General features: G+C 42.8%; 1 protein-coding gene and 1 long non-coding RNA gene across 2 annotated transcripts in view; one reads left to right on the top strand and one right to left on the bottom strand.

Moving 5' to 3' along the window:
* Window positions 1-6923, bottom strand: part of STAM2 (signal transducing adaptor molecule 2) — a 58368-nt gene extending 51445 nt beyond the window's left edge. Inside the window, exon 1 of the mRNA XM_002749440.6 lies at window positions 6761-6923. Within this exon, the coding sequence (XP_002749486.1) occupies window positions 6761-6800 (40 nt within the window). The 5' untranslated portion in view covers window positions 6801-6923. The remainder of the gene's footprint in view (window positions 1-6760) is intronic.
* A 265-nt stretch (window positions 6924-7188) lies between these two features.
* On the top strand, window positions 7189-19789 carry LOC118154587 (uncharacterized). The gene is made up of 3 exons (XR_008482162.2): window positions 7189-7491; window positions 11638-11759; window positions 19675-19789. It is a non-coding gene; the product is annotated as an uncharacterized LOC118154587 (long non-coding RNA).
* The last annotated feature ends 766 nt before the right edge of the window (window positions 19790-20555 follow it).

The following is a 20555-nucleotide window of genomic DNA, read 5'->3' as shown; positions in this document are numbered from 1 at the left end:
CAGATGTTATACAAAATTAATTCCTGGTGGATTAGAGACCTAAAAAGTGAAAATCAAAACTTTAATAAAATATGTAGAAGAACACATGAAATATCTGTATAACTTCAGGGTAGAGAGGACTTTCCTTTCTTTATTATAGGTGTGAGCCACCAAAGAAAAATAAAATTAAAGGAGAATGACTAATATCACTAAGTTAAAACTTACATTTTCTTTACAATAAAAGACACCAGAAACAAAAAGAACTAGAATATAGATTTGTAACACACATGCCCAACAAAAGGTCAGTAGGAAATGTAACTGGAACTCTAAAAATCAATTTTATTTTTAGGTTTTGGTTTTTGGCTTCCTTTCTTTTTTTTTTTTTTTTTTTTGAGACAGGATCTGGCTCTGTCACCCAGGCTGGAGTACAATGGCACAATCACAGCTAACTATAGCCTCCACTTTCCCAGCTCAAGCCATCCTCCCACCTCAATCTCCCAAGTAGCTGGGACTACAGGTGCATGCCACCATATTCAGCTAATTTTTGTATTTTTTGTAGAGACAGGGTTTCATCATGTTGCCCAGGCTGATCTCAAACTCCTGAGATCAAGCAATCCACCAAAGTGCTGGGAGTACAGGTGTGAGCCACTGCACCCTGCCATCAATTTTTAAAAAGTAACCCAACAGAATAGTAAAAGTAATGAGCAGGCAATTTACAGAAAAAGAAAATAGAATGATGAAGAAACATATGAAAAGATGCTCATCTTCACTGACAATGAAGTAGAAATTGAAAATGAAATGAAAACAATGTCTTACTTCATACCCATCAAATAGGTATAAATTAGAAAATCTGACAATGCTCAGCATTAGTGAGGATGTGGAACAACAGGAATTTCACTGCTGACAGGAGGGAAATCAACAGACACTTGGAAGGGCAACTTTGCAAGAACTAACTTTTTTTTTTTTTTTTTTTTTTTTTTTGAGATGGAAGTCTCACTCTGTTGCCCTGGCTATAGTGCAGTGGCACGATCTCTGTCTACCAGGTTCAAGTGATTCTTCTACTTCAGCCTCCCGAGTAGCTGGGATGACAGGCGTTCACCACTGCACTCAGCTAATTTTTGCATTTTTAGTAGAGACAGGTTTCACCACATTGGCCAGGCAGGTCTCAAACTCCTGCCCTCAGGTAATCTGCCCACCTCAGCCTCCCAAAGTGCTGGGATTATAGGCGTGAGCCACCACACCTGGCCAAGAGCTAACACTTCTACTGAAGAATTCCCCTTCAAGACAAACTTTAAGAATCTTGCACTCAGCTGGGTGTGGTGGCTAATGCCTGTAATCACAGAACTTTGGGAGGCCAAGGCATGAGGTCAGGAGTTCGAGACCAGCCTGGTCAACATGGTAAAACTCCATCTCTACTAAAAATACAAAAAAAAAAAAAAAAATTAGCTGGGTGTGGTGGTGGGTGCCTGTAATCCTAGTTACTCAGGAGGCTGAGGCAGGAGAATCATTTAAACCCGGGAGGCAGAGGGTGCAGTGAACCGAGATCATGCCATTGCACTCCAGCCTGGGCAACAGGACAAAACTCTATCTCAGAAAACAAAAACAAAAAAAGAACCTTGCACTCATTAACGCAAGAAAACATAGATAAAAACTTTCAATACAGAGCTGTCTGTAGTTGCAAAAAATTAGAAACAAAGTCACGTTCATCAACAGGACAACAGCTAACGTATAATCATACAGTAGAATATCACATAGCCATTAAAATTAATGACCTAGAGCCAGAAACATCAACATGAATAACTCTCACAAAGAAATGCTGAATGGACCAGATATGGTGGCTCACACCTGTAATCCCAGCACTTTGGGAGCCCAAAGCAGGCAGATCACCTGAGGTCAGCCTGGCCAACATGGCAAAACCCCATCACTACTAAAAACTGCAAAACTGATCGCGCCACTGCGCTCCAGCCTGGGTAACAAGAGCGAAACTCTGTCTCAAAAAAAAAAAAAACCCCTGCAAAACTAGGGCCAGGCGCAGTGGCTCACACCTGTAATCCTAGCACTTTGGGAGGCTGAGGCAGGCGAATCACCTGAGGATGGGAGTTCGAGACCAGACTGACCAGCATGGAGAAACCCTCTCTCTATTAGAAATGAAAAATTAGCATGTAATCCCAGCTACTGAGGAGGCTGAGGCAGGAGAAACGCTTGAACCCAAGTGGCAGAGGTTGTGGTGGGCCGAGATCGTGCCACTGCATTACAGCCTGGGCAATAAGAGCGAAACTCCGTCACAAAAAAAAAAAAAAAAAAGCAAAACTAGCCAGCCATGGTGGTGTGCACCTGTAATCCAGAGGCTAAAGCACAAGAATCACTTGAACCCGGGAGGCGGAGTTTGCAGTTAGCTGAGATCACACCACTGCACTCCAGTCTGGGTGACAGAGCGAGACTCCATCTTAAAAAAAAAGAAATGCTGAATGACAAAGTTGTAGAATGACAAAAAGATACTACTTTTAAGAAGTTTAAAAACATGCAAACAATATATAGTATAATTTTAAGTGCAGTATATTTACTATAAAAGAGAATGTCTATTTGTAGCGTGTTTAACTCTGAGAAGAGAGGAAGAATGGGATCGGGTAGCTGCTAAAAGTACTAAAGTATTTCAACTGCATCTTGAATGTTCCTTTCTTAATAAAAGAATCAAGTATATCAAAATATTAGCACTCGAGATACTTGCCTGGCAGGAATGGGAGTTTATACTTTGTATTTTATGCTGAAAGTATTTCATAGTTTAAAAAACTACAAAATATATTAGGAAAAAAATTGGCTGTTAAGGCTACCATTCTTATTCAAAACCAAAAAACTTTTTTTTTAGTTTAACTGTTTACAAAGATGTTAACAACCCCATTGTACAAAGTCCCAGTTAAGTAAATGTTGTAAATTTGAATGTCTAAAATGAATTTGCATTATTCTTATGCTATCAGTATCTATTTTTATATTGGGATTTCTTATAAAATTCCACTGGAGAAAAGGACTGCATGACTGCATTTCACTGGAGAAAGTCCCAAGCTACTTTCTGGTACACAGCAAAAGTCTTCTAACATAGCAAAAGTCAAAAACACAGCAATACACACATTAAAATGTCACTTGGAAATGTATCCTCTTAAAAGTTCACAATTCAAACTGCTGTGTCAGCAGAGCTTTGTGGAGAAAGAATTTGAGCTCAGCTTTGTGGGACACAAGTATAACTTTAAAGGAAGGGGAAACCAAGGTTGAAAAGAGCAAACATTTAGCAATGAATGGTAAACAGCACAGAGGCAGAAAATTGGCAAGAAAGATTGCCTATCTTGAGTAAGGGGAAAAAAGATATGCAAACAAGAGCTGGAGTTAAGGCTTAGAACAGACAAGTCACGACCTGGAAACCAATTAAAAAGGAAATGACATCTTCCCTGTTAATACCAATCACTGTGGCCCTGTCCCCCATGTTTCACTTTCCCTTTGGAATTCTATGAGAATGGCTACTCCCACCAGGCTCCACCTCAAGATCCCTATACCCGCCCTAACACTTGAGTGCCAGCTGGGGAGAAGAGGTGGGATAGAAGGATATTTTCTTTTTTCCCCTCAAAATACAATAAAGAAATCTTATTAAACAAAAAACATAAAAATAAATCTAGATATGAGGAATTCCAATAACATGTTTACAGAGCTCTAATGCTACCAAATCTAGCATATCCTTCAGGGATTGTAGGTTCTGACTATAAGAAAAGATAGGAATTTGCCTGACTTCCCTAATTCCTAGCCTTTGACTTGCTTCCCTAATTCCATTTGACAAGTCACATATCATCATTAGCTCATGAGTGCCTTCCTAAGACACCTTGACCCACTACAGATTTTCTCAGGGACTGAGAAAAGGATTCCTTCCTCATATGAATGTCAGAAAGACTGCTCATCATCCAGTGAGACTCTTCACCTACCCAAAGAGATTAATCTTTAAAGGCCTTTAATCATAAAATGACCATATTATACACCAGCAAGAGGTGGTTACTTCCTGCTGGGAGAAGTGATATCAGAGAAGAAGGGAAGGTGGCAGGGCGTGGTGGCTCATGCCAGTAATCCCAGCACTTTAGGAGACCAAGGTGGGCAGATCACTTGAGGCCAGGAGTTGGGAGACCAGCCTGGGGCCAACATGGTGAAACCCCCACCTCTATTAAAAATACAAAAAATTAGCTGGGTGTGGTGGTGCGCACCTATAGTCCCAGCTGCTCAGGAAGCTGAGGCAGGAGAATCACTTGAACTCGGGAGGCAGGGGTTACAATGTGCTGTCGCACCACTGTGCTCCAGCCTGGGAGGCAGATTTGTCTCAAAAAATAAAAGAAAAAAGAAAAAAGAAAAGGTGGGAGGGAGAGGACAGTGTTAACACCTTTACAGAGAAAGATCCTATCTGAAGGTCCTCGTCTTTTCTTCAGGGACTATGACTGTTTTAAATAACAACAGAAAGTAAAGCCTCTTGTATATTCCTAGCACTATATTTATCACACTATATTACAATTCCTATGTCTGTATGTTTCCTCCACTAAATTGAGACTTCCTTGAAGGCCGGAACTCACAGTCCATTTATTCATTTTGTGTCCCTAGATTAACACAATGCTTGACACACAGTAATTATTCAATGTATGTCTGTTGAATGAAGAGCAAACAAAGGAATGACCAAAAAAAAAAAGTAATAAAAATCTGACAGAATCAAGGAGAACAAGAGAAAAAGACAATGACAATGTAAGGTAACATACCTGCAGACATCTCAAGTCAAATAATGACTTGCTTTGTCTTAGTGATTTGCAATGAAAAGATTTAAGGTATGAAAAACAAAATATATAAGTTTTCTTCTATGATATATGTGCAAGTCTGATTTTTTTCTTCTATGCTATATGTGCAAATCTGATTTTTTCTTCTATGATATTATGTGCAAGTCCGATTTGAGCCCCTTAGTATTTCATTCTACTTTTTCTAATTCCATTCTCTTGTCTAGAAGTTTCAGGAGGGCCTCAATTTCATTATTTCACCCTTAAACTGTCTTTTGGGTACTGAATTCAGTCATGTTTACGCTAGTATGTAACTATTGGAAGCTCTGGCTTATGCCATTGGCCATAAAACAATCTAGACACAGTGTTTTTGTTTTGTTGTTTTCTCAACAGCAGTGCCTCCTTCACAAAGGTGGGACGAAACTGTGATCCACTAAACCAAGCTGGGGCTTCGGGAGCCAGCAGGGAAGGGTTTAGAAGAACAGAACAGGCAGAGCAACCCTGCCTACTTCTACCAGAGAAATTTTCCATCAGAAAACAATCAACTTCCAAGAAAGATGTACCTTGAAGAAGAGTTCATGGTTTTTAAGTTTTAAAATCCTTTGTCAAATTCTATCTTGCACCTTCTATTTCATTAGAACAGAATCAAAGTGTTCATAATAGCAATTATTTAAAAGTACAGGTCTCACAAAGGTAATATGATTCAAACAAAAGAAAAAATGCTGCAATGAGGTGTTTCAAAAGGAAACAATGAGCCTCAGAGTGATATTTCCTAGAGTTATGCCAGTCACCTCTATTCATCTGCCAAGAAAAAAGTTGAATGAAATAAGGAACATACATATTTGAACTATTTGTATACCTACATTACTTGACTCAAACATATTTTTTAAATGACTTAAGGATCACACAACATACCAGAATAGGGCACTTTCTAGAGTCTCCTAATAACCAAATGTTAACTGTGAAACAGGTAACTCACTACTAAGATGTGCAGTATTCTTGTGACTTCAGCAATGTTCAGCCATGCTTCCCTCCTGCCCCGCCGCCCCCATTCCAAGTTCTAAAAAAATCTACCTAGGGTTCTGTTAACTACTGCTACTAAAAACCAAAAAAACAAACCTGTAGTCCCAGCTACTCGGGAAACAGCAGTGCAGGCTGAGGCAGGAGGAATTCTAGTCCCACTTGGGCAACATAGTGAGACTCAGACTCTCAAAAATACATATATATATTTCTCAGTTTGCTGTAGTGTTACTCAAATTTCCAAAATAAGTTCGTATATCTTATCCATGTTTTTCTCATTCTATAGTCACTTAGAGACCAGCGCTTTACGACTGCAACAAGTAAAATACTTGTTGTTCTGCAGTGTTTTGAGACTTGAGATTCCTTTTCATACTCTAAAAGAGGACACCTCCTAGCACCTCCGCAATCTTTGCAATCCGGGGAAGAAGAGCAATATCTTTACAATTGTAATAAATCTTGAAACTACCTCATCAAGGATTGAATGCATGAGTAATATAAATAATGGAAAGTAAGTTCTCATACAATGGGGTCGTCTAGGTGTCAAATATCTAGTTGGACTGCTCTAGACAGCAGGGTCTCCACCGCTGCATCATCTTCAAAAAACGATGGGGCAGAGAGGGAGGTAACCAGCTGTAGAGCGAGCAGGAAGTTTTCAATCACCAACTCCACAGTTACTTAACTAATCCTGCCTCCAAGCGAGCCCTAGGCTCTTCCCAATCCTATGCTTGAGGAGGAAAACGGTCCTTTGAGGGACCCCAAACTCAGGCGGCAGGAAGCACTTCCCAGACCGCGAGCGACACGCCGAGGTTGCCCCTAGAAAAATCCCAACACCGAAGTAGCGGGCGGCACCGCCCCTCCTCTCCCTTCGCTTGGCTTCCCAGTACCCGGAGTCGCTACCGCCCACTTGCTACCTAGACTTAAGCAGTCCAGGGCCGGGCACACAGCAGTCCAGGACCGGGCACAGCACTCACCCACGTCTTGCTCGAAGGGGTTGGCGGTGAACAAAGGCATCTCGCCGGCGCCAGAGCCCTAGTCGCTGCTGTCAAGCTGAGGCTCAGCAACAGCACCCCACTAGATGACCCGCGGCCGCGGCTTCCTACACCACTCCGCTTCGGCCTCCGTCCCCGCACTTCCGCCACCGCACCTGCCCGGCTCCTGCCTGACAGGCCGGCTCCGAATCTGCCCTTCAACCCCGCGGTCCTGCCCCAACTCTTCTCCGGGGGCGAGATCCCTCCGACCACAGGCGTCCTCCCAGCGCCTTTATCGCTGTTCCCGTCCCAGGATTTTGTAGGGGTCAGGCGGCCGCTACGGCCACCTTTCCAGCGCTAGGACCCCGGCGAGCCAAGGAGCCGGGGACCTAAGGAGCCGGAAGTAGACCCGCCTGGAACTGGAGGACCCCGGAAGCTGTAGTGCCCGGGGCGGCGCTGCAGGGGGCGCGGTCACCCGTGCTTTTTCGCGTTGGACGACGGGCTCTGAGGGCCACGTTTTTGTTACGAATTTAGTTCTTAATTAACCTTGTTTAGAGAACAAGGACCCGCGATGCGTTCGCGTTACAGTCCTGTTTCCCTGGAAAAGGAGCCGCCGACGCGGAGGTGGCTTTGAGATTCTGCGAAAGACTTGACCGCTCTCGGTTGTGTTGCACCCTCCCCGGCGCCCAGTCCAAACCCGGTCGGAATAACCACCAGGGACAGCGGTGGTCAAAGTACGCCTAACTTCTCGCTTTACATCATATTCCCTCCATAAAAACACTTCTGGGCCCTGGGAATCCAAAGGCGAAGGAGGCACACTTCCTGCCTTCGAATTGCTCAGAGTTTATAGGGACAGTGCATACCATACATGGCAGTGTATGACCATTCGGTTAGTAGTACGAGTCAAAAATTCACATTCCCATTCCAGCCAGGTACTTAATTGAATGCAAAAGCGCAAGCACCCTTCCCACCCACATATTTTCTATTCCTCTTAGAAAACATGTAGTAATGATTATGTTTTCTGTCTCTCCTCATTAGAGTATAAGCTCCCCAGTGAGTTTTGGTCACTGCTATATCCCCAGGGTCTAAAACAGTGTCCCAAGTAATAGGTGCGCAATACTTTTAGAATGAAGTCGTAACTTTCTAACTGAACAGTGCATTTCTAAAGGTGTCAACTACTGGTAAATTTTAGCCATTAGTTGAAATGTGGATCCTACTAGAGTCTGCAATTTTTCAACAATTTTTAAGTGTTGAGAATTACTCCATTTTAAATGACGGATTAATCAAAGCCACTTTACAATCTCTACTATAAAGACCTGATGCTATAGAAAGAACTCTTACACATTCAGAAAGATTGTTGCATTTTATAAAGTTAGGGGCACAAATAAGAAGGAATCGTGTAGGTGAAGGGGCTGTTTTTTATAGAACGTTGAACCTAGGATACTTAAGATAACTATTGGGAGGCTGGGCATGGTGACTCACACCTGTAATCCCAGCACTTTGGGAGGCCAAGGCGGGCATCTTGCTTGAGACCATGAGTTCAAGACCAGCTTGGCTAACATGGTGAAATCTCATCTCTACTAAAAACACAAAAATTAGCCAGATGTGGTGGCACAAGCCTGTAATGCCAACTTCTTGGGAGGCTGAGGTATGAGAATCACTTGAGCTTGGGAGGCAGAGGTTGCAGTGAGCCAAGATAAGGTAACTGCTCTCCAGCCTGAGCAACAGAGCAAGATTCTGTCTCAAAAGAAAAAAAAAAGATTTTCTGAATGGATTGTAATGGTTACTGCCGAGTTTAAAATGAGGAAACTGAAGCCAGTATAAGAACAATCAGATGCCAATTTATTTATCTCCCGGGCGAGGTTCTGTGGTCCTAAGGAAAGGGGGCCAGAGAAGTCACACTTGACTTCTCAGGGCAGGGGGTTTTATGGGGATTAGAGGGGGGCTGGCCTAGGATGCATGGGGTGGGCTGACATTGGGTAAGGCTTGGCGGGATTTCTTCAATTTTCGCGGGTTCAGATGTATAGTTTAGTGCTGAGAGTGCACAGTTTAGTGCTGAGAGTGCACAGTTTAGTGCTGAGGTTCAAATGCATAGCTTGGTGCTGAGAGTGCATAGCCTAGTGCTGAATATAGACCTGGGGGCAGAATGCAGAAGTGGGCGAGGAGAGCCCGCATGGAGGAGCCAGATGCTGAGTAATGTGTTCTGCCTGATAAATTGTTATCAGGCATAGAGAGGGGTGGGTGTTGTTCATCCGGCTCTTAGCAAGGCTATTGGCCTTACATGGATGAAGACTTTTTGTCTAGGGTTAAGACTTAGTGTTCGAATGGTAAACAAGGCTAACTAGGGATAAGAGGAAACAGATTGAGAAGACTTTTTTTTTTTTTTTGAGGCAGAGTCTCACCCTGTCACCCAGGCTGGAGTGCAGTGGTGGAATCTCAGCTCACTGCAACCTCTGCCTCCTGGGTTCAAGCAATTTCCCTGCCTCGGCTTCCAGAATAGCTGGGACTAAGGTGAGCACTACCATGCTCAGCTAATATATATATATCTATATAGATATATATAGATATACACACACACACACACACACATATAAATACTATATTATACTATAAAATACTATATATATAATACTATAAAATACTATAGATATGTATATATGTATTATATATTTATATAATATTATATATTAAATACTATATATAATATATATGTAATACTATATAAATATATAAATATTAAATATAAATATATAAATATTAATATTTATATATTTATATAGTATCTATATATTATACTATATATTATACTACATAATATATATTATATATATAATATATAGATACTATATAAATATATAAATATTATATATAAATACTATATTATACTATAAAATACTATATATAAAATACTATACATATATATTATAAAATATACTATACATAATATATATAATATATAATACATATGTGTGTATATATATATATAATACATATGTGTATATATATATATATGTATAGTATTTTAGTAAAGATGGGGTTTCACCATGTTGGCCAGGATGGTCTTGGTCTCCTGACTTTGTGATCGGCCTGCCTCAGCCTTCCAAAGTGCTGGGATTACAGGCATGAGCCACTGTGCCAGGCCAAAAAGAACTTTAGAAGACAATATGGGAAATTTTTATTTTGATTAAGGCACTCAATATTTAAATATATTGAGTAGCAGAATAGTATAATTTTAAAAGGAGTTTTTGGAATATAGTCTGAAATCAGAGTGCATGACATATGTAAACAAGCCAACCTAGTCAGAACACTTTAGGAGGCTATTTTTTTTATTATTGTTTCTTTTTGAGATGGAATCTTGCTCTGTCACCCAGGCTGGAGTGCAGTGGCGCAATCTAGGCTCACTGCAACCTCCGCCTCCTGGGTTCAAGTGATTCTTCTGCCTCAGTCTCCCAAGTAGCTGGGACTACAGGTGGGTGCCATCATGCATGGCTAATTTTTTTGTATTTTTAGTAGATACGGGGTTTTACTGTATTGGCCAGGTTGGTCTTGAACTCTTGACCTCATGATCCACCTGCCTCAACCTCCTAAAGTGCTGGGATTACAGGCATGAGCCACGGTGCAACACTGTTGCACTGTGTTGCACGTTGAACAAGTGTTCTATTGTAACACTTGAAACCATAAGAGAAAAATGTTTTGGAGAAGCTTGTATTAACAGCAGGAGACTGCCAGGTATGGTGGCACATGCCTGTAATCCCAACTACTTGGGAGGCTGAAACAGGAGGATCACTTTGAGCCCAGGAGTTGGAAACCAGCCTGGATAACACAGCAAGACCCCAGTCGCAATTAAAAAAAAAAAAGAGCAGGCCAGGCGAAAGAGATTACAGGTGACTCACACCTGTAATCCCAGCACTTTGGGAGGATAAGGTGGGTGAATTGCTTGAGCCCAGGAGTTTGGGACCAGCCTGCACAACATAGCAAAACCCCATCTCTACAAAAAATACAAAAATTACCTAGGCGTGGTGGTACGTACCCAGCTACTTGGGAGGCTGAGGTAAGAAGATCATCTGAGCCCAGGATTTCAAGGTTACAGTGAGCTATGATTGTGCCCCTGCACTCCAGCCTGGGTGAAAGAGTGAGACCCTGTCACAAAAAAAGTAAAATAATTTTTTTTCGAGACAAGAGTTTTGCTCTGTCGCCAGGCTAGAGTGCAGTGGGGAGATCTGGGCTCACTGCACCCTCCAACTCCCTGGTTCAAGCGATTGTCCTGCATCAGCCTCCCAAGTAGCTGGGATTACAGGCATGCGCCACTGTGCCCAGCTAATTTTTGTATTTTTAGTAGAGACGGGATTTCACCATGTTGGCCAGGATGGTCTCAATCTCCTTACCTCATGATCTGCCCACCTTGGCCTCCCAAAGTGTTGGGATTACAGGTGTAAGCCACCTTGCCCAGCCAAAATAGTATTTTAAAGAACAGAAAGCTGAGGATTTGGCTTTAGAAAGCATTCATTGAAGAAACAAACAAAAAGAAGCAAACAAACAAACAAACAAAAAGAAAATATTTTATTTACCTTTCTTTTTCTTTTCTTTTTTTTTTTTTTTTTTTGAGACAAGGTCTCTCTCTTGTCACCTGGGCTGGAGTGCAGTGGTAGCCTCACTGCAGCCTCAAACTCCTGGGTTCAAGCAGTCTTCCTGCCTCAGCCTCCAAAGTAATTGGGACTACAGGTATGCACCACTGAGTCTAACTCATTTTGTTTTTTTTAGAGACAGGGTCTCACTATGTTGCCCAGGCAGTTTACCTTTATTGATTCCTTCTCTACTGCTCTTCATTTTTAAAATGTAGATCCAAGTTTCTTACCTGCATCATTTTGTTTCTCTTTTAGGAACTTTTAACATTCCTTGCAAGGCAAATCTACTGGTGACAAATTGCCTCAAATTTTGTTTGCCTGGGAAAGTTTTTCTCCCTCACTATTGAAGGGTAATTTAATTGGATACAGAATTCTAGGTGAGTTTTTTTTTTTTTCTTTCAATACTTCAAATATTTCTGTTTTCTTTCCTCTTGCTTGCACAATTCTGAAGATAAGTCTAATGTAATTCTTATTTTTACCCCTCTGTAGGCCAAATGTGCTGGGTTTTTTTTCTCCTTTTTGCTTCTTTCAAGATTTTCTGTCTTCTTTTTTCTACAGATTGAATCTGATTATGATTAGGTGCAGATTTTTTGGTATATATATTGCTTACTGTACTCTGAGCTTCCTGGATCTGTAGTTTTGTATCCAGCATTAATTTGGGGGAATTCTCGGTCATTATTGCTTCAAATTTTCTTCTTTTCTTCTCCCTCTGGTATTTCTGTTATGTATATGTTACATCTTTTGTAATTCTACCATTTTTGGATATCTGATTTTTTTATTCTTTTTTTCTCTTTGTATTTCAGTTTTAGAAGTTTCTTTTTTTTTCAGTTTTATAAGTTTCTATTGGCATTTCTTCAAGGTTAGATTCTTTGTCTCTGAAGGTTATTGATGGAGCCCATGAAAGACATTCTTTCTTTCTGTTAGTATTTTTTATTTCTAGCATTTCTTTTTGATTCTTTCTTAGAGTTTCTGTCATTCTATTTATACTACCCATCTGTTCTTGCATAATATTGATTTTTTCCATTAAAGCGCTTAACATATCAATCATGGTTAATTTAAATTCCTGGTATGATAATTCTGTTATACATATTCTCATAATATTCCTGCCATATCTGATTCTGATTCTGATGTTTTCTCTGTCTTTTCAAACTGTGTTTTTTGTCTTTCAGTAGGTGTTGTCATTTTTTTTTTTTTTTTTTTTTGGTGAAAGCTGGACAACATTTACTGGGTAAAAGGAACTCAAGTAAACAGGTCTCTAGTATGAGGCCACTAGTATCTTGCTAGGGGTTAGGGTGTGTTTACTGCTTGCTGTAGCATTACGTGTCAAAGGCTGATTTCCTTGCTTTTGTCTCCTCTGTTGTCTTTGGGTTCCTGAGACTTACTATCTGAAAGTAGGTCTCAATCTTTTAGTGAGCCTGTGCCTCTGCTATGAACTACACAAGTGCTTTCTGACCATGTGTGGTGCCTCATGCCTGTAATCCCAGGCAGGAGGATCACTTGAGCTTGAGAGTTCAAGACCAGCCTGTGTAACATAGCAAGACCCTGTCTCTATAAGAAATTAAAAAAAAAAAAAAAGCTGGGTATGGCATGCATGCTTGCAATCCTCACTACTTGGGAAGCTGAGGTGTGATGATTACTTCAGCCAGGGAGATCAGGACTGCAGTAAGCCATGATCACACCACCTACACTCCAGCCTGAGTGACAGAGTGAGACCCTATCTAAAATAAAACAACCACCATAACAAGAAAAACACAAATGCTTTCTGCCCCTCTCCCCCTACCTACCTCCCCATCCCCAGTCCCCAGTTTCAGTGAGACAAGAAGGCTTAGAAGAAGCTGGAGTTGAGCATTTCCCTTCCACCAGGTAGATTAGGCTCTGGTAAAACCTAATTGATTAGGCTTGGGTCAAATAGTTTCTCTTGAGGATGGACTTTAAGAACATAATTCTGTGGCATAATTCAAAATAGTTCCTTTACCTCTCCCCCTTTCAGAAACACGTGGTGATTTCTCTCACTGTGAACCAGATTGAGCACTTGGAGGTAAAACTCACAAAAGTGTGGGGACCTCCAATAACTAGGCCCCCTGGAGTTTTTAACTCTCAGACTTGTCTACACTGAGCTTCCAGCAATTTGTCAATGGCTGTTCAGATTTTCCTACCCCAGCCCCTGGTCCCCAAGGATGTTTCTGCTCATGGGTTTCCTCCAATAAGTTGTGATTCTCTGTATCTATCTGTTTCTCCAATGGTTAAATGTGGGTTCTGAATGAAGTGACCCCCTAAACAGGCTTTGTGTGAGCAACATGACTATTTATTCATCTGGGTGTGGGCAGGCTGAGTCTGAAAAGAGAGTCAGCAGAGGGCGGAGGGATAGGAGTTGGTTTTATAGGTTTGGGGTAGGCAGTGGAAAGTTACAGAAGTTACAGTTCAGGGAGGTTTTTGCAAGCTGGGAGGGGGTCCTAGGGTCTGGAGTCACAAGGTTGACCAAGGTAGGTTATAAAGTCCAATTGCCTTATCAGTTGAGGCGGGAATAAGGAACAATAGAGGAATGTCTCAAAATTATGCACCATAGGGGTTGATCATTTCTTCTCCTTTTGTGGTTTTCCAGTTACTTAAGACTTTCTAGTTCCAGGAACTCATCTGGAGTGTACATGCAGGTCACAGAGGTTACCACGCCATCCATGGTGCAATCGGTTGGCCTAAAAGACCTTACATTCCTGTCTGTTTATATTAGTAATAAAAAGGAAAAAGAAATGAAGAGTGGAGGGCAGTGGAATATTAGGAAGGCCGGCACAGAGGGGTGATGGGGTGATGTTTCTCAGGGCTTCTTCAGGTGGGATTGGGGGTTTCGTGGAAGCCTAAAGATGGGAAAGAATTTATACTGCTGGGAGATCTCAGGGCAAGAGATGATATTGTGGGGTCATTAGAAGGAGGATTTGTCATATTGACTGACTGGTTATTGCTCATATACGATTTTGTAGGAATTGAGAGATTAATCGGAAAACACAGGGTTCAAATAAGAGAAGGAGAAAGATCGCTCTCAGAGGACTAAGGATTGGAAGAAGCCATGATACCCAGTTAGAGATGTCCAGCCAGTCTAGCAGTGTCCAGAATAACCATTTGCCTGATTAGCGAGCTTTTGGGCTCTGTCTTTAATTTATTCGTGGCATCATATACAAGGCCAGACTGGTTTGCATAAAAACAACATTCTTCATTTAGGAATAGGCAAAGACTTCCTTTTTCAGCAGTCAGTAAATCAAGACCTCTGCGGTTTTGGAGGACAACTGCAGCTAGGGAATTTACTTGAGTCTGAAGAAGGGATAGTGATTAAATTAATTCTGCAATGCTAGCAGAGAAATCATTAGAGAGGCTATGGCAGTGACAATTGAAGGGGCAAGACCTGCTATGCCTATGCTGAGTGCAGTAGTAATTCCTAACCCTACAAGTAAGGGGATCAATGGAATGACCCGTTTATGTTGTATTAGGACCACAAGGGGAACAGGGAGGCTTTCGTCTCTGTTGGCAAACTGAATTTTGGGAGTAAGGAAAACTAGGGTACAAGTGCCTGTCCAGTTGGTAGGAAGGCAGATGTAAGAAAAAGAACCACAGAGGAAAAAAGTCCTTGGCTTAGACAGAACTGGAAGTGTAAACTGTAAAGATGAGAAAGTGTTCTGAGGGGACTGGGGCTTTGGACCCAAATGCCAAGGGAACCAGCAAGGTTGTAGTGGGGTTTGTTAGGGTAACTATGTGGAGGGAGAGCTTGTGTTTTCATGGTGTACAAGGAAGCATGTGGTCTCTATGAGTAACCACTCACTTTCATTAACAAGATTGAGTATGAGCAGAGAAAGGGAGCAAGATAAAGAGTGAGTAATGGCTGGGTTGAAGTCAGGACTGAGAGCAATGGTTACTATGGGGGTTTTAAGGAGCTGTAGAGGGTAAGTGGGGCATAGCCTGTGATTTTGAGGGGTTCACACACGTAGGCATGAACACAGCCTTTTATTTCTGCTGTGTAGAGAGAGAAGGGTTGAGAGGAGTTGGGGATTGCTAAAGTAGGAGCAGTCTCTAAGTACTTTTTTTAGAGAACAGAAGGAAGAATGGGGGAAGGATTTTTGGTCTAAGGGGTCAACTAAGCTTCCTTTTGTAAGTTTATAAAGTGGTTTGGTTAGCACGGCAAAACCTGGTATTCAGAGGCAAATGTATCCTACAACGCCTAGGAAGAAGAGAAGCTGTTGTTCAGTGGATGGGGCTCGGGTTTGGGAAATTAACTGAATGCAGTTGGTAGGGAGAGTGCATGTATGCTGGCAAAGAATTATAACAGATGGGGAAGAAAGTTGGGCTTTAGCAAAAAGTGTTTTTGCGGTCAAGAACAGAATAGTGAGTTGTGGAAAGGGGTATGAAAGATAGGAGGGTATGGGGTTTGGTACAACTGGGTGAATGGGAAGCACAATCTGATTGGTGAGGTGGAGGTCTTGGACTAGTCTGCAGAATTTGTCTGGTTTTTGGACAGGCAGGATAGGGGAATTGTAAGGAGAGTTAGCGGGAACTAAAAGTCCCCGTTGTAGTGAGTTATAACAGGCTTTGGGCTTTTTAAGGCTTGTGCTAGGGTGGAGTACTGGTGCTGGACGGAATAAGGGTGGTTAGGTTTTAAGTGGATGATGAGGGGTGAGTGACTTGTAGCAAGGGATGGGGAGGTGGTGTCCCACACCCTAGGGTTAAGGTAGGGGGACATACAGGAGCTATTGAGGGAGGTACGGGTTCAGGGAGGAGGGCGACAGTGAGGTGTGGCTGTAGCCCAGGAATAGTTAAGGAGGCAGACAATCTTGCTAGGATATCTCAGCCTAACAGGGGAACTGGACAAGTGGGGATGATTAGGAAAGAATGTGGAAAGGAGTGCTGGCCTAATTGACACCAGGCTTGGGGAGTTGTGAGAGGCCTGGAGGCCTTGCCGTCAGTTCCCATAACAATTATGGAGGCCAAGGAGACAGGTCCTTGAAAATAAGGCAGTGTGGAGTGGGTGGCCCCCATGTTAGTTAAGAAGGGGATGGACTTACCCTACACCATAAGACTTACCCGAAACTTGGCGTCCATGATGGTCCAGGGGACTTCCGAGGTGTTCAGGCACTATGTCTTTAGCCTCCCAGCTGCAGCAACATGAGTCAGGCAGCCCGACTTTCATTGGAGGCCCCACACAGATGGGGCAGGGCTTAGGAGGAATCCCAGGCTGCGGGCATTCCTTGGCCCAGTGGCCAGGTTTCCGACACTTAAAGCAAGGTCTGGGAAGGGTGGCTGGATGCTGCAGTCTCAGCGCCTTGAAGTCTTCGTGAGCCAGTGGTGTGGCTGGGGTTTGTCTTACAGCGGAGGCAAGCATTTGTAATTCTGAGATGCACTGCCACCGGGCAGCTTCTTCCCTATTATTGAACACCTTGAAGGTGAAGTCGATTAATTCCTGTTATGGGGGTTATGGGCCAGATTTTAATTTCTGTAGCTTTTTTGATGTCAGGGGCTGATTGGGTGATAAAATGCATATTAAGCATTCCTCAAGGGTGACAATAGAAGTAAGGATGACAATTAAGTCACTCCAGGTGAGATTATAGGACTGGGTTAAGTATTGGAACTCTTGTATATATTTAGTAGGATCTGATGAGAAGGAACCCAACCATTGGCTGACGTAGGAAAGGTTGGATAAAGAGAAAGGAACATGCACCCTAACTATGCCTTTGGCTCCAGCCACCTCTCGAAGTGGGAATTGTTGGGCAGGGGCAGGGGCAGGGGCAGAGGATTTAGCCACGGACTAAACTGTAAGCTCTCTGGAGTGTGAGGTGGGGAGGTGACAGGAGGGGCATAAGGAGGTGGGTTATGGGCAGAGGAAGAGGGAGACCCTTGGGTGGGTTAGGGCCTGGATTAGGGCCTGGTTTGGACAGACAGGGAGGAGAAAGGTTGAAAGCATCTAGGACAAGGAGGATTCTGAGTTATTGGTGGAGGCAGGAGGGTTGATCAGAAGGGAGAGAAAGAAAATTTGGGAGGGATTGCATTGAGATCAAGGATGGGGGGATGGTAGGAGTGTAAAAAAATCCCTGGACATTGGGCATCTCGGACCCTTTGCCCATTCGTTGACAAAAATTTTCTAGGTCTTGCAGAATAGAAAAATCGAAAGTGCCGTTTTCTGGCCATTTGGAACCATAGTCTAATTTGTATTGAGGCCAGGCCATGTTAAAGAAAAAAAATGAGATGTTTAGGTTTCAGATTTGGCAACAGTTGAAGAGGTTTTAGGGTTTTTATGATGCAGCTGGAGGCAAAGACAGAGGAATAGAGGATGGAATATTGCCCATAGCGAAGGAGATAAGTTTAAGGAAAGGAGTGGAGTGGAGATGAGGAGAAGGAGCAAGCAGCTACCAGGGTTCTCAGTAGGCATCCCTGACTGAGTTCTGGGCTGTAACCTGGGTGAGTGATCAAGGCAGGCATACCGATGATTGACCAGACACCAAGGGAAGACTGCCTTCCCGAGTCCATGACCAACATTGGTGTTATTGAGCGAGAAGGAGAGACTTGTCTCCTCTGTCTTTACATGGATAGAGTGTCTCCTTTGTCTTCTACTTAGAAGGAGAAAGATTTAAAGGAAAAGAGAGAGAGAGGGAAAGACTTGTCTCCTTTCTCTACCTAGAAGGAGAAGTATTTAAAGAAAAAGAGAGAGAAAGAGGGAGAGACTTGTTTCCTTTCTTGAAAGGAAAAGCGAGAGAAAGAGGGAGAGACATGTTTCCTTTCCTCTAAAGGAAAAGAGAGAAAGAGGGAGAGACTTCTCTCCCTCTGTCTCTACATGGATAGAGTGTCTCCTTTGTCTTCTACTTAGAAAGAGAAAGATTTAAAGGAGGAGAGAGGGAGAAAGAGAGAGAGAGAGACTTGTTTCCTTTTCTCTACATAGGAGAAGGATTTAAAGGAAAAGAGAGAAAGAGGGAGAGACTTGTCTCCCTTTTCTAAAGGAAAAAAAGAGAGACTTGTCTCCTTTTCTTTTTCTTTTTTTTTTTTTTTTGAGATGGAGTCTTTCTTTGTTGCCAGGCTGGAGTGCGGTGGTGCAGTCTTGGCTCACTGCAACCTCTGCCTCCTAGGTTCAAGTGATTTTTCTACCTCAGCCTCCCCAGTAGCTGGGACTACAGGCATGTGCTACCACGCCCAGCTAATTTTTGTATTTTTTTAGTAGAGACAGAGTTTCACCATGTTGGCCAGGATGATCTCAATCTCTTGACCTCGTTCCACCCACCTTGGCCTCCCAAAGTACTGGGATTACAGGCATGAGTGACCATGCCCAGCCTGTCTCCTTTTCTTTAAAGTAAAAGAGAGAGAAAGAGGGAGAGACTTGTCTCCTTTTCTCTAAAGGAAAAGAGAGAGAAAGAGGGAGAGACTTGTCTCCTTTTCTCTAAAGAAAAAGAGAAAGGGGGAGAGATTGTCTTCCTTTCTCTAAAGGAAAAGAGAAAAAGGGAGACTGCTTACTTGATCTGAAGGTGGCAAGAGAGCTGTTTGGTACACTAAGTGCAAGCTGCTGGTCTGGTCTGATGTACTGAGGTCACAGGTGGGTCTTTTCCCAGAGGGGCAGTAGAGACAGGGAACTGGTCTTCCCAAAGGAGTACCCCATCCTGGGTTTCAGCACCACATGTTAAAACACATGCTCTGAATGAAGAGACCCCCTAAACAGGCTTTGTGTGAGCAACACTGTTGTTTATTCATTCAGGTGCGGGTGGGCTGAGTCCGAAAAGAGTGTCAGTGGAGGGTGGAGGGGCAGGAGTTGGTTTTACACATTTGGGGTAGGCAGTGGAAAGTTACAGAAGTTACAGTTTGGGGAGGTTTTTGCAAGCTGGGAGGGGGTCATAGGGTCTGGAGTCACAAGGTTGACCAAGGTAGGTTACAAAGTCCAATTGCCTTATCAGTTGAGATGGGAATAAGGAACAACAGAGGAATGTCTCAAAGTTAATTATACACCATAGGGGTTGATCATTTTTTCTCCTTTTGTGGTTTTCCAGTTACTTCAGACTATCTAGTTCCAGAAACTCATCTGGAGTGCATGTGCAGGTCACAGAGGTTACCATGCTGTCCATGGCACAGTCAGTCAGCCTAAAAGACCTTATACCAATTTTGAGGGCAGTAGTTTGACCTCAGTTCTCTAATGGATCTAAGAGTTGTTAATTTTCACTTTGTTCAGTTGTTTTTCTTGTGTGGATAGGAGTGGTGACTTCTAAGCTTCCATTTCTGAAGCTTAGAAATCAAATCAGCTCCCTTTTTCTATCTCTCTCTCTCTTTTTTTTTTAGACAGGATCTCACTCTGTCACCCAGGCTGAAGTGCAGTGGCAAAATCTCAGCCCACCACAACCTCAACCTCCTGAGTTCAAGAGATCCTCCCACTTCAGCCTCCTGAGTAGATGGGACTACAGGCATGTGCCACCATGCCCAGCTAATTTGTGTGTGTGTGTGTTTCTTTGTTTTTGTTTTTTGGTATTTTTGAGACAGAGTCTCACTCTGTTGCCCAGACTATAGTGCAGTGACAGTGTCTTGGCTCACTGAAACTAACTGCCTCCCTGGCTCAAGTTCTCCTCCTGCTTCAGACTCCCTAATAGCTAGGACTACAGGCACTTGCCACCATGCCCAGCTAATTTTTGTATTTTTAGTAGAGATAGGTTTTCACCATGTTGACCAGGCTGGTCTCAAGCTCCTGACCTCAGATGATCCACCCACCTCAGCCTCTCAAAGTGCTGAGATTACAGGTGTGAGCCACCATTCCTGGCGTAATTTTTGTGTTTTTTGTAGAGACAGGGTCTTGCCATGTTGCCCAGGCTGCTCTCAAACTCTTAGGCTCAAGTGATCTACCCCAACTCTTGGCATCCCAAAATGCTAGGATTACAGGCATGCACTACCATGCCCAGCCCTTTCTATCTCTTTTCTAAGTGCCACAGTGTGTTGGACCAGCATACTGGAAACCTTGGAATAAACTCTGACCTTGCTCTGATTTTTCCATTTTTTTAACCTATTTTTTTATTTCTTTCTTCAAAATTTGTTTTTGCTGTTTTTTTCCTCTTTCTTTTGACATTGCTTCCCTTTCCTCCATGCCTTCCAATTCTTCCTTTTAAAACAGAGTGCCCAAAGTTTGGGGTGAGAAGAGGCTGCAGTCTACTTCACACGCTGTTAACTAAGTG

Source organism: Callithrix jacchus, chromosome 6 (genome assembly GCF_049354715.1).
Source record: "Callithrix jacchus isolate 240 chromosome 6, calJac240_pri, whole genome shotgun sequence".
NCBI lineage: Eukaryota > Metazoa > Chordata > Mammalia > Primates > Cebidae > Callithrix > Callithrix jacchus.
The sequence above is the reverse complement of the archived record's forward strand: the minus strand, read 5'-3'. Positions and strand labels throughout refer to the sequence as shown.